Raw genomic sequence first — 15447 nt, 5'->3', positions numbered from 1 at the left:
TTTAATGAATTTCAGTTCTTATCTGATACATTTGTCCTAAAATTCTCTTGTCCATCTTGGTTTCATCTCTCAGGTAATTAACAATGATCGTGGTGTGCACATGAGACCCATGCCTGGTATGATGGGCTTGATTACATCCAATAATAAGGTAACTTGATTTTTCTTTTTCTCATTTTAATTGTACATTTTCGTATTTTTTTCAATGGTCGTCAAATTTCACTTATTTATTTCAAGGGCTATAGACAAATATTAACCTATGGGGTAGAACTGTAAGAATGTCAATCTTTAATCTTTTTGTTTAGATACCGGCCTGAGATCTTCTGTCTCCGCTTTAATGTAGAGACCTAATTGAGGTCTCTTCAGATTGCTGGAAGGTTAGTGGTAGTGTTTGACCTAGTCCAGCACGCTGACATTAAGTTATGTAATGAAGTATGAGAAGAATCATTTTACTGACCAACCTTCAGCTTTGGCTGCCATGCCTTGTGCTTTTATCTTATCATCCAGTGAGGAGCAGTAAACTATAACTTCTGTGACACCTTTGGAATCTGAAATATGGAGTATTGAGATTGCACTCCTGTGTAAGATAAAAACTTTTGGGTTTTGTGGAGAATGGGAAGACGAGGTGTTGCCTGTAAAGATGGTTAACTTAAGGAAACTAATTCATTTTATTTTTCTTATATCGTGGCAATTAAGACTAAAGTCTTCTGTTGTGCATTTTCCTTTAAGAGGAGGTTATTTGAAGCACTTGGAACCAATTACATGAATATACACATTATGTAGGTCATTGTCGCATCTAATTGTTTGAAAAGAGTGCGGATCGTGTCTTTCTTCCAAATTTCCAATTAAAACTATCGTCAGCAATGCATTGTTGTTGCCATATGTTCATTAATGTCTATATATTTCACAAATTCCTATGAAGTCATCCTTGATTATTTGGTTTTAATAACGGTACTATAAGTTTCAAACTAAATGAGCTTGTGCAGGATAAGAAGAAAGCAGCTCCGGTGAAAGGTTCTGACGTGAAAAGAACTAGAAGAGACCGTGGGGAGCTGGAAGATATTATGTTTAAACTTTTTGAAAGGCAACCTAATTGGGCGCTGAAGCAGCTGGTTCAAGAGACTGATCAACCTGCTGTATGTCTTTGCTTATCATTTTATTTCGTAAAAAGGCAATGAACTATATATGCTATGGATATTCTGATTGGTGGTTTTGTTCCTAGATTCTGTTCAAATCTGGGCTATTGTACAAAGAAACACATTTTTTGAAAAGGATCGAGCAAAGCTCACAGTGTCATTTATTAGAAAAGCTCTTCGTAGGACATGCCTGTTGACAATTTTACTTCATTTTCTATATTTTTGTTGGGACCCATGCATCTAATATTTTGTATCCCTTTTTGCAGCAATTTTTGAAAGAGATTTTGAATGAGCTCTGTGTATACAATAAAAGGGGAACAAACCAAGGTACATATGAGCTCAAACCAGAGTACAAGAAATCTGTTGAGGATACAGGTGCTGAATAATGATTCCATATCCTTTCCTGTATATTAAATAGCAACTGAAGAGTAATAAGGAGAACTGGTTTTAATATTGTATGTATGTCCTTGGAGACATGGCAATGTTCAGGGTTATTATCCTTATCAATGTGATTCGTAGGAAGTTTATAGTTACATACCCTAGATTATATCTGTTCTGGATCAGATTTGCGTAACATTTACTTGATATAATACTAAGCAGAGAGAAGTTATTGGCAAGTTGTGTGTGACTGCTGTTTTTCTTTTCTTTATCTTCTTTCCATCTTTATTAATATACTGTTGAATGTTGCTAGTGTTCAACCCATGTAGATTCCTATATAGTCACATTGAGAAAGTCATGATTTTGAATAACTCGTATTCTACCTAATATTGTCTTCTTCCATGAATGTTTAGCCAGTACGTGCGCATTACTCAAAATGCCAAGTAACAAGATAGAATATACAGCCAGCTTAATCAAATATGCTTGATCTGGAATGTTAATATTTAAGGTACAACATAGCTTAATCAGCTCCATCAGTTGTGTAAAATACTTGAGTATTTGAAAAATAGTAGAATTTTTATGAACCTCCAAATAGTTGTAATTGTGCTTGAGCTCTAGTCAACAAAAAAAAAAATGTCATATTAGCATCCACAAATCGACTGAGCACTCAAAGTAAAAAGAGAGGTAAAAGAGCACCAGTTGCAAGTAGATCTTAAGACTTCCATGAACACCACTGAACCAATAACTTGTATAGAAACCAAGGATCGGTAGTGAATATGTACGATTTTGTATTAAACTGCCAGTAACATCAACATATTTGCATCTCATTACTATAGAAATGAATTGTATACTGCCGCAACCCCTGCCAGCCATGCACAAATTCATTTCTATGCACCACATTAGGACCAAAAAAGGAAAGGCACTAGAACCCATAGCCACTGTTAGGAATTTTGTTTATTGAAATAAAAGAAATCTATAATTGGAAACCTGTGTTTCATGAATTTTCTCCCTTAGTATGGAGTTTGTTTTGTCTAGTTTCTAGTTTTAAATCTATCTATGCTTTGCTTGTTTCCTGGGGAATGGTACTGTTGATTTATATTCTTGTATTGGTTTTTGCTTTTCAGTCAGTCTAACCTGTTCTTGCAATTTGGGTGTTGAAACTGAATTTGTTGGCAATTGTATTGTTTTGTCTTTCAAATGGGGGTACAGAGTCCCCATAAGTATTGAGTCCAGTTGTGGGTATTTGAGCCTTAATTGATGGACAATTATCTCATGCACCATGATTTCATGAACTACATGCATGTAAGTATATCTGGTTAGATTGAACGTAGGATTGTATAATTGTATGATAAAAAATGTGGATACTAGTTCTTTCTCATGTGTGATTATTTTGTTATACAAAACATTTTCTTTTGAGGATTTTGGGGGCTTAGGGTTGAGAACACACCCTTCTTCTATGCATTTCTGCAGAAGCATGGTTGAACTCTGATATCATTATGTTGGAACTCCAGGCCTTTGTCCATTTGTTTACTAATGCATAACACTATTGGGAATTTGGCACGGAATCTCAATCTAAGAGAGAATTCCTGAATTCTGTTAAACCTGATGGTGCAGTGGTGGCATCATATAAATGAACTTATCTTCGACCATGACTATGTTGGACAATGTCTATTCTGTATACAGAGTTATTTATCTTCTAGTCTTGTGTAACATAATTTGGTAGGAAACCAAGGTTATTGTGCTCCCTAGTTGTCATAGACCATGCATGCCTGATGTGTGCCATCTGGAATCGATGGGTGCGGAGAAGTTTCTTTGTGCGGCATTTTGTGATAACCATTAGAGTGACAAAATTACCTCCTATTCAAACAATCATGATGCCATTAAGAGTCATTTTCATGTTAGTGCGGTTTTCATGTCAAGCTGAGAATTTTGTTTCCTTGATTACTTCCAGTATACTTACCTGGAGCAGCTCCATTATGTTCGATATTTATTTTGAAGTCTATCAATACTCCTATATGATTTGCCAGCATATAACTATTGTTAGGCGGTCTCATCATGACGAATTTCGTTGTCGGAAAGAAAATCTAGAACAGAATTTGGACCATAGAGACTTCACTAGTGTACAATATGTTCATGAATATCCATGTTGAGAATGCAGTAATCTGTGAGCATACAGCTACTGGGAAGTTGCTACCTGAATCTGTAAAGGTGGTGTTTTAGAGGTGAACAAATTACTCATGGAATCTAAACGTAGTTCTGTCGAATACTATTGGTTGTAGGTAAGTTGCTAGCTAGGTTTTGTGGTAATGCATGTCATTTATTCAAAACATGTCTCTTCAGCATGAAGCTGGGAAGATAGTGCCTGGAAAGAGCTCTTCTTGCATGCAAACGGCCATGAACGTGTCGCCCACTGACTCAAAGAGTGTCGGGTGCATGCGGGTCAGGATGAGGATGAATGAAAATGACCAACTAGGAATCTTCTCTGTCCCCTTTGGAAGATTTTTATAGCATCTTCTCTCTGGAGCCATTGGCATTGGGGTAGTAGTAGGATCGACTTGACTGGAACTTTATTCGGTAATGGTGGCGCCCGGGCTGCCACCCGTGGGACCTGTTTTTTCCTCTATGGTGCGTTCTAAAAGGACTGCTAATGGAGACTTTGTCACTCCCATGAACGTGGATGTAAAAAATAGGCAACAAATAAAAGAAGAGAGAGACAGAGAGGGTTTTGTCAAGATTTTGTTGATGGGTTTAAGATGGTCCTACACGCAATTCGCTGCTCGAAAGAATCTTGTTTTTAGGTAGTGCATGATCATGATTATGGTTCTATTAATTTCTTCTTCTGTCATTCTTGTACGCTTAGTCGGACGCACTTGTTCCTTTTCTTCCTCTGGTGGCCCTTCTTTTGGCTGATTTTTTGGTTGATGAATCTTTGGTTATGATCGACTACATTTTCTTTTGTTCAATTGAAGATTGTTCCTTTTATTTCAACCATGGATCAAAAAGAAAGTGTGAAGTTATGAAAATTGACTCAATCTTTCATCAGCTCTCTCATGATGTAATAATCACGAACGTTAATTACTACCGGCACGTAGTTTAGTGCAAAATTTGCTAGTTTTTCTGAGGAATTCATGAGTTTAAACTTACTGAAGATATAGAATTTGATGCCCCATGTGAGTGCATTTGGCCAAATCGTAATCTATTTACCTAACAAATATCTCTCTTTTGAAGATTAAAAATTATTTTACCTCTCTCAATATTTAAAAAAAGTGTAAAACACCCTCTTCACGAGAGTGGTGTTGTGTAGACGCGAATTTTCTTCTCAGTTTTGTTTTTAGTTATTTTGCAATCGTTAGATCTTATTTAATATAAATTGTTGGTGCAAGTTTTTATTTTCAGTTCACTGTCCAGATCAAATGTTACTTAAATCTATGACTAATATATTAAAACAAGATTTAATGGTTTATGACTAATATATTAAAACAAGATTCAATGGTTTATGACTAGCGGCATAACAGTAAGTTTATAGCTAAAAGTTAAGCGAAATTGAACAAGTGCATAAAGGGCGCATTTTTCACATTTTACAGAAATGGATGTAAATTGGTGTTTCTTGGAGTTGTTTTCTTATTTTCTGTATCACATAGTAAATTACAATTTTTCTAAGTGTATTATGAACTGACAATGTTAGTGTAGATTGAGTTTAATTTCTAACATATTAATGGCTTGTAGCGCCCAATTATAACGAGTTCAACTCGATTCAGTGTGCAATTTGCAAAAGATAACAAGGCGGCTAATCTTCTTGAGAAGAAGAGTGTTTGGTTTTGTACTCATGACAACAATAAATTATGGTTTTTGCGAAAAATAAGATGAGTTTTAGGAAAATTCTTAATCAAATCAATCATAGAACGAATGTGATTGATAACTTTCTCTAACCTATAGACCAATTATACCATAAATGTGTCGCACTTACCATATTATTGGTTCAGATACAATTAAACTCTAATTGGATTGGAATTTCCGTTGGAGCCGCATCAAGTAAAGCATAGTGGGTGGTATATGTGAATGCATTTTTGTGTGCAATTGCATGACATAAAGTTCTCCAGAGCCGATTTTCACAGACCAAAAAAGAGAAGAGAAAGTGGGGAAAAAAAAAAAAAAAAGAGACCAGTGCTATGCTTTACTTGATTTCTGGTACAGTGTGTTTGGAGTGGGTGGAATCACTTTATTTGCCAAAAGTTCCAAACAAAAGCAATAAAGAATGGTGTTTGCATTTATCTTCTTAGTAGGTTTATGCCGGAAAACGGACAGATCGCATGAAGTCAAACATACGATCCCAAAAAGAGGGCTCTCTTACAGGAAACTCGCTCGAAATCCATAATTTTCATGATGTCGATGTGAAGTAGGAAAGTATCGTTATTTGCGAGGTTAATGGCTTTTGCCCTAACCCTATGTGTGTATATGTGGGCTAATGGGTTTTTCAGCTGTCTTGTTTTCATATGATTAGTGAAGACTTTGTGACAAGAGGAAATGTATGTAGGTAAAATTGTGCAAGAATGTGGAGGTTGTCATGGGCAGGAGTGGACTACTTCATAGGTTGTTGCAGTTTGTTTGGTAGCACTTTGGAAGGATTGGAAAAAGTGAGTGGGTTGTTAGATTTTGAAGGGCTATTTTGAAGTATATGGAAGAAAACTTGTTTGAACCTGGTTTAATTTATATGAAGTCCCAAAATTCGAGATCTTGAGTTTGAATTTTTTCGAGTGTTGTGTTTAGGGTTTAAGTTATTATTTTGATTTTATCATAAGAAGTGATACAACTATTTATATGAACGTCGAAGATAGACGAGTCGTTATCTTATAGACGATCGATCTGTTAGGATAATTGAAAATAGATCCCACTCTGACTGCCTAATCTTATTAACTAGCCGCTTTCTCAGAGTTTAGCCACTAGGTTATCAAATTCATATGTAGAGATCGATAAGAAAAGCATGAAGTGGACCTAATTATAACTCTCGAATGTCAAATTAAGGTTGATATAGGCCCGTCGATGAGTAGGGCAAGACCCTACCCACGCCCAGACTCAAAGAAACCCCAAAAAAATCATTCTATATCCAAGCTATACTCAATCTATTAAACCCAACTCAATACCATGGGTCTCAAGACCTGACCAAGACCCAATTTTGGGGTAAGGTTAGATCCAGACTCAAACTTAAATTTTTTTGCAAATCATAATAATTAAATTAATTTTTTTTTATTTTTTCATATTTTATTAATAAATTTAAAATTATTGAGATCAATTCACAAGTTACTCTTTTTTGATAGAATTTTTTAAGTATTATAGTGATTTATAAAATAATCTTAGGAAAATACAAATCTACATATTTAATAGCAATCGATTTTAATATTATAAAAATTTAAAATTTAATTTGATCACGTCAAGTCTTCAAACAAATAATATTGCCTATTAAAATATTGAAAAATATATCCAACAAGATAATATAGTTATATCATTAATTATTTATTATTTAAAATATGTACATGCTTAAAGACTTACATGATATATAATGCTATGATGTCTTAAATTTTTTAGATTTGTTCACTTGAATATAGATTAGGAGTGTTCAATTCGATTAACTAAATCGAACTAAATGTTTGGTTAGCTAAAATTTCAGTACGTCACGAATTAATTTGGTTCGGTAAAAATCAAACTTATTTAAGTTCGATTTGGCTTTTGTATCGAATTAACCAAAGAAGTTTTAAAATTCAATATTCGGTTTGGTTCACTAACTGGCATAAAAAATTAAATCAAATTGAAATCTGAAAAAAAATAACCAAAATCGAGCCGAATTTTCAATTTAGTGGATTTTTGGTTAACCAAACCAAAATCTAAAAACAATAATCAAATCGAGTCGAACTCTTGATTTAGTTGATTTTCGGTTTGTTAATCGGAAATTGCACGTCCTAGTAGATTGATCGAGAAATAAAAATCTAACTGAATTGAAAAAAAAAAATAGACATAATTTTTTTGGTCCATATTTTTCGTGTCCAAATTAAGTACATTGACCCATGGGTTTTTATGGGAGAGATTCAACCTAAACCTAATTTATATTTTTTTTAATGAGTTTGGATTTAGGTTTGGGTTTAACAATATTAATTAGGTTCGAGTATGAACTTTTGAATTATGTTATGAATTTGAGTAGAGTTTTATCCTATCCATTGATACCCCTAAATTGACAGAAATGATCAAGTTGTATGGTGTGTTATGGACCATTCACCCGTCATGATCAACATTCATGAAGATGAAGTGCATTGTCAGGTCATATTCGGATTGATTGAAAAAAAGAAATACGCAAATTTTAAAGTAATTTAAACGTTCAACGTTTTGTCGTTTTAAAGAATCTAAAGGTCACCCCCACATCAAATGATCGATATACCCAAGATTTGGCTTCATTGTATTTTTTGTCTTTTAATTATGCTTATTTGATATTTTAGTTTTTTTTATTGCTAAGATTACAAAATAGTTGTATATATTTTTAATTTTTGTGAAGTCAGGACATATTTGTCAGAAAAATTTTAAATTAGCCGAATGTCGGCTTTAACCAACATGTGCAAGACATATGAGACTTTCTGACTGATTTTAAATTTTTTGATTAAATATGTTCTAAATTCAGAAAAATTGAAAATATGCAGAACTATTTTGCAATTCTAACAATTTAAAAGATGAAAAATAACAAATAAACATAATTAGAAGACGAAAAATGTAATTAAGCCTTCCTTGCATTCGAAAACTTTGATGTATACTAATTGTGATAAAACCAAACAAGTATTAATTGTGCCATATACCACCAACAAGTGTGGGTCAATAAAAAGTCGAAACTTGTTGCATAAATAATATGAGTCTGAATTCTTGTCAAGTTGTTTAGAAAAAGCAAAAATCATAATTTAGTCCAATAAGCATAGAAGGATCTCGATGGTTCTGCAATTATTTTATTTTATTTTTTTATAATTTTGGACAATTTTGGTAAAAAAACTTATATAAATCAACTGAAAAAGTGCATGTTTTGTGCACGTAATATGTTAATTTGAGAATTTTCAATCAGAATTATCCTTAAATTGTCAATTTTTTTAATTATGGGACCAAATTACTGAAATTAATTTAAAAAATAATAAAAATTATGAATCGAATTTTCCCTTTAGTAAAGCTACATGTACATATTACATAGAAAAGTAATACAAAAAGAAGAAATCATGTAACATCTAATAATTGAACTTATATTGTACTAATTTCAATGTTTTATTAACAAAAATTAAAATCAAGAAAATAGAAAATAAATTGTTGCAAGGCAAATACAGTCACATGAATTGGGTTATAAAAATAAAGAATTGTTATACGGTGGTGTGCATGTCGGGGTGGTGTTGATTCACATGATCTGCCTTCTGTGAAATGGTAAGGAATGTCCGAATATTGCAACTGCAAACAGACGTGATTTTCAGTCTGCTTAGCAACTGCCTCCATTGACCTGTCTTGTGGAGGGGAACACTGCCAGGCCCCCCCTCCCCTTTACTATTTGCCACCTCCAAAATTGAGTGTCCTTATAATGAATGCCATCCTGTCCTAATATACTGGACCAAAAATACAAAATTTAGCCCATCACTCAATTCATTCAAATTCAAAAACTAATTCAATATACTGATAATTTAAATCAACAAGACAAAGAAATAAAAAACAATTATAGAAATGGTTACATACCCGAATTCGTGTGAAATTCAAACTCATAATCTTCTAACTGTGAGGTTTCAACCTTATCAATTAAATAAGACCTCGTTAACATGACAACCCCTTTTGTGCATTAACTATATAGTACCGACTGGTAAGCAACTTTGGTCTCCTTTCGATTGAATTTCAGAAAATGTTAGAAGAATTTGATTGTGTTTGGACCATAAAACCCTGATATTGGAAACGTTGAATCGTGCTTGATTTTGGGTGCTGAATGCTCAAAAGAGACGGTTTACCAAACGTAGCCAATAATATTAAAGACGACCATTCTTCTATCACTCTCAATGATTTGCATGTTTTGGCGATATTGACAAGTACCGTTGTCTCTAGGCAACATTAAGCTAAATCGTAAGCATTTGGCTACAATCTTGCAAGTGTAGCCAAGTAAAATGCAAAACAGTCGCTACTACTTATTGCTTACTGTTTTAACCTTTTCTTGTTTTATTTTTGGTACTACTTCTTGCTGTTTTATATATATGTTCACAAACACCATTTTATGTTAGAAAAATATGTGTTAAGATACCTTTATTGATATGACAAGTGCGTTGGCAGATAATTTATAGAGCAAAATCATAACGGACTTTCTTAAAATTTGTCATAATTAGTTTCAATTACCCCCTAAAATTACAAATACTTTAACATATCCTATTGTAACAGCTAGCTGTAGGGGTATTTGTAACTTTAGAGGGGTGTTTATAATTTTGAAACAATAATAAGGTACTTTTAATTAAGCACAAACTTTCGAAGAATTCCTTGTAATTTATCCTAATTTATAAGCAACTTTATTGTAACTACTCTGCCATGACTGCCCATGATGATTGTTGAAATCGAAACATGCAAATCCTCTGTACCAAAACACATATTCAACTAATATATTCTTTTGCTTTGTTAATACACTCGGAGAAATATATCTGTGTTTTTACTTGGGTCGAATCATCAACCCAAAAAATAATAGTTGATGAAATCTTTTCTACGGGTTTCGAAGCTAACACGTTGCCCCATGTGTTATAGTACAATTGGCCTCCTTGTCTCCATCATGAGTAAGATATGTATTTACTACTATGAGTTCTAACTTTACGAACCCGATCATTTAATAACTCGAATTTAATTTAAGTTTCGAAAAATTTTAGTTGAGGACTACCACCACAAATCTTATATTATTGCAGGCCAACCAATTAGTACTTGTCTAGTTCTAAGTGTACAAGAAGGTCAAAGTTATCTAGTGAATAAAACAAACAAATTCCAACAAAATTGTCATATCATCATCGACCTCCATTAAAATAAAAAACACATCTAAACAAGAAACCAACAATTAAGCCTTTGTTTGTCACCATTATATATGATCAGCACCACCCCATTACCCGATGAAGGGCACAAAACAAATGGTGGTGGTGGTGTGAGGATGGAGGATGATGTCTACTCCTCAACCATGTGCGGGAAATCCATGCATGTCTGGAGAGTCAGCAGCCTGGAAAAAAGGGTTCAAACCTGATATCAAAATCTTGCAAGATTCTAAGCAAGAATCTCCACTACTTTCGAAAATTTCGGGCAAATAATTGATGATGGGCAGAATAAAATTGGGGGAATCTCCAAACAGTGACGGCGACTACTCGTCGAAGCCACTCGGCGTGGTCGTGCCTGCACTTTACATGGTCGACCAACACTGTTTGCAGGGTGACTTAATTGGTACAAATCAAGACATGTTTTTGTTGTGTTCTAAGACTCTGTTGCAAGGAAAATTTTTGTCCAATCAAATTTACTCGAATTAAATCAATTAAAGAATAAGTGTATTATACTTGTTATGTGATTACTCATTTTCTTGAACTATATACTAATCACAAAATAAATGTATTGCACGTGTAATATCATTGATTTCAGGTTTTGCCGAGTTGAGTCTAGACTAAAATTTCTCCTGTTGCAGTGGTTTAGGGTTCGGGTTAATTATTTGTGCAATGGAAAGAAATGTTTCAATTAGATTAGTCTTAAGTTCGAAAATTTTTAATTTAGATCGAGTTTGATTGAAACTAAATTAATTATATAATAAATGTAATACATTTGTTGTGTGATTGGTGTACACTTTCAACAAAATTACCAATCATATGGTAAGCGTAGGAAAAATTACAATTTTAGTCTTGTAACTTAGGATGTATGACATTTGTATTCTGTACAAATTTATTTTTACAATTTAGTCCTGTAACATTATAATTTTGGTATTTTAGTCATTTTTCAACTAATTTGATCGAAAAATTACATGTCATTGTCGCATAACCCAATTAAATTATAATTTTAGTCATGTAAATCAATTCATGCAGGACAAAAAATGTCAACTTTCTTAAGTTACAAGATTAAAAATACCTTCTCGATCCCCCTAAGTTATAGGATTAAAATTGCAATGTAATTAGGTCATGTGCAAGTCACATTATAGTAATAAATTTATTATTTTTATTTAATTATATAATTAATTAAAAAAATACATGTTCATCTCATGTGACCTTTAAAAACTAGAGCTGCTATTACTATGAGCTCGTTTTTTCCAGCATTTTTGTCTGTTAATTTTCTAAAGTGTCATTTGGGTCCAACATATTTTTTAATTTTCACGATTTTACTTCTTTTTACTGGGGTTCACCTTTCTCAATGGAAGTGAACTCCGGCAAAAAAAGAAAAAAAATTAAAATTATAAAACTTAAAAACACATAGGACCAAAATGCTACTATATAAAGTTAAAAAGACGAAAAGACCAATAATCTAAATTATGGGATCAAAAATACATTTGATCCTTATTATATACTGAACTACTTATTATTCAAATATTTGTACAAGAGTTAAAGAACTGATTGAATCAAATATAACTACTATAGCAAATGGACCTTTAAATTCTTGACAGTATATGTTCCTATTTTCATGGTACAGAATATTTCAAGTAGGAAAGTGTAGAAATGTTCCCCTATATCAGCATATGTCCACTGGAAGGCTGATACAAAAGCTGCCCCTTTAACATAATTTTCAAACTATAAAATTCATTTAATTTTTGTTTTTTTTTCCTTTGTTTTATATGAATATCTATATGTGTATATATTTATATATTGAAATGTAATATAAAAATCTATTATTATTTTATTATAGAAAAATTTGAATAGTTTCGATCGACTCTGATCATCATCACAGGCCAGAATATACTCCCAAAACCACGGATCGCTTAGAAACATATTTGCATATTAGCCACCAATATATTTTTACATCGACAACACTAATTACATTTATAATTATCTGACTGGAAGTGATTTGTTCTTACTAGTTGAGTCAACGTGTACTATGTATAAGCGGAGGAGATGGGAATAGTATTTTTCATCTCAGATCTTAGGGTCAGTATATTTTTTGTCTCATTAGTTACAAGATTCTTATTAATGGTCTCATAAGTTACAAAAATTCTCACGTTTAGTTCTTTCATAAGATTCTATTAGTATTTTGATGGAAACTGCCATATGCTAAAAACATGGCCGTTAATAGGATGAAACGTGTACTATACTTAAGATAATAGGAAAGTAAGAATTTTTGTAATTTATGAAATTATTAATAAAAATTTCGTAACTCATAAAATAAAATGTGTATTAATTTTGAAATATAGGACGAAAAATACAATTTTTTCCAACAATTCAATTGCAAGTGTTGGCATGTCATGTGTCTCAGCACATGTGGTGTTGGTTGACAAAATCATGTCTTCTCAAAATGCAATGATTTTTTAAGGAATTATCTTTTAATAAAGAACATTATTAAAGTACAGCAAATATAACTAAATAAGGAAAATGTAATTCCTTTTTTTCTTTAATTTCTTTAGCATGAAAATGTATATAAACTCATTTTTAGTGAATGCTGTTTCAGTGTAGATTTTCATAGAATACAATTCTTACATCATTAAATATGTATTGAAATTCTAGAATTGATGTAATATATAAATAATTTTTAAATTTAAATTAATAAATATATTCAAACGAAATAAAAATATTGCAAACGATTATAAAATAAATTATATCTATATTTATAGAACTCGAACCCACGATTCTTTGATAATGGGCCATATATAAATACATGTGAAGTGCATCAAAAATTTATGTTATATTTTTCAACTCAAAAAATCAAATTTGTCAAACTGCTCATTCAAAAAAAATTATAGCTGATAACTTTTATTCTGAAATTTAATAATTATTATTAAACTAAAATATTGTTGACGTCTTATATAAGAGAAACAATGATTTAAAATTTCATTTTTTCGGTTTTAATATATATCTATAATCTTTTTGTTAACTTAAATACATTTTTAATCCCGCAATTCAGATCATTTAGAATCAGCGTTCTGTATTGACACATAATTATTAATCAATCAACCAATATATCAAGAAATAACAGTTAAAATGATATAAATAATTATAAATCTATATATTAATAATTTAAATTTTTAAATGATACGTAAGGAGATGTCAAATTAATAATAATAATAATAATAATAATCGATAATATTTGGGTTAAGTATTAATGTAGGGTTGCATTTGAAAAAAAATAGTTAATAAAATACTGATATACCCACATAAACTAATAAATTTGCGTATTTAATGAACATAATATTCAAGAAGAAAATTAAAAGAACACCGCTATATACTAAAATTGATTAACTTCTATCAACAATATTTTAATTTAGTCGTGAATACTGAAATTTTATAGATATGTACAAGATGGGTTCAAGCTCGATCGATTAGATCAAACGTGTATGTTTTTAAAAATTTATTATTTTTTATAGTTTAATTTTTAATGATGATCATAGGAACTTTTGATCTTTGAATTTTGAGGTAATGATAAAATTATTGCTCCAATAAAAGAAAAAATAAAAAAAAATGTTTTAACTTTGATATAAGTTGGGGCTAAGTGTGAAATCAATCATGATGAGTGCTATTATTTTCTTTTTACTCTAAAAACTATCAATTGAAATCGTTTCAATTTTGAGCACGCGTTCATGGATTAACACGCTTTTTAGTCGGGAAAATGAATCGACTTTTTCACCCTGTTGGCAGCAGGTGGAATCTTTTTCTTTCTATTCTCCCCCTTTTCCCTCTGCTACAGAATCCTTGTTATCATTAACGGTACAGGAAAAAAAAAAAAGGTTAATTTCCACCTTTTAATAAAAATTTTCAATTGCTAAATCTTATGTGTAACTTTTAGAGAAAATTGCATTTTTTGTTTCATAACGTAACACATTAAATTTTATTATTTGTCGGATTCTCGAAAACAATCTCACGACTTTAAAAATTCTTACTTTCAGTCATTTCAGTAATTTCAATTAAGAAACTGACGTAAAAAGAACATGCAAGTCAAGTGGTTGTTATCCTTTATTTTAAAAAGATAACTACCACACAACTTTGCACGTGATTTTTTTTTTTTTGGATTTCCTAATAAAAGTTGGCACGAATTACAAAATTACGTGTCTATTTTCAAAAGTCTTAAGTAATGGGATCGAAACTATACTTAAGTTCTTAACCCACTACAAAAAATAATGTTTTATCATTGCCTATATTTTAATTGCTATGAATTAAAAATTATGATAAATAATTATTAATTATGATTAAACAAAATCGAGACAAAAACTTATATAATTCGTCATGCAAAAATATTTGCCGTGACATCTAGCCATGGCAAAAAAACATTCACCATATCATTTAGCCATCGATATATTTTAATTTTGATGGAATAACATAATTATTATATATATATATATATTGTTTTAAATTCATTGTTGTCATACTATATAACAATGCGTTTTCATCCAAAAAAACTACTTCTTTATTTAAGGATTATAACATATTTTTAAAGTTTTGTCTAATTACTCAAACATCTTATCGACATTCTTGATGTTATAATTATAATTATAAGTATATTTTCTATTCAGTAACAAAATTTTATATAAAAATTATTTTAGATATATTATACTAACAATCCATCAAGATATAAAGATTACTTGTGTAATTAGACTTAAAATTTTAAGGAAGGTAAATGTAATTTTATGGTAATTATAAGGAGATTTGAGTGGGTGTTGGCGTGGGGGTAAGATTCGGTCGTGCAAGAGAAATCAGAAAATAGCTGTCGGGCATGTACTTGGTGTTGGTGTGACCCTAAAAGA

General features: G+C 31.5%; 1 protein-coding gene across 2 annotated transcripts in view; it reads left to right on the top strand.

The window, feature by feature from the left end:
• Positions 1-1750, top strand: part of LOC105166102 (transcription initiation factor IIF subunit beta) — a 4043-nt gene extending 2293 nt beyond the window's left edge. For both annotated transcript variants that reach the window (XM_020695426.1, XM_011085330.2), the window contains exons 4-6: positions 74-148; positions 984-1133; positions 1400-1750. In XM_020695426.1, coding sequence (XP_020551085.1) covers positions 74-148; positions 984-1133; positions 1400-1519 — 345 coding nt within the window. In that variant the 3' untranslated portion in view covers positions 1520-1750. The remainder of the gene's footprint in view (positions 1-73; positions 149-983; positions 1134-1399) is intronic.

Source organism: Sesamum indicum, linkage group LG7, assembly GCF_000512975.1.
Source record: "Sesamum indicum cultivar Zhongzhi No. 13 linkage group LG7, S_indicum_v1.0, whole genome shotgun sequence".
NCBI classification, from domain to species: Eukaryota; Viridiplantae; Streptophyta; class Magnoliopsida; order Lamiales; family Pedaliaceae; genus Sesamum; species Sesamum indicum.
The sequence above is the reverse complement of the archived record's forward strand: the minus strand, read 5'-3'. Positions and strand labels throughout refer to the sequence as shown.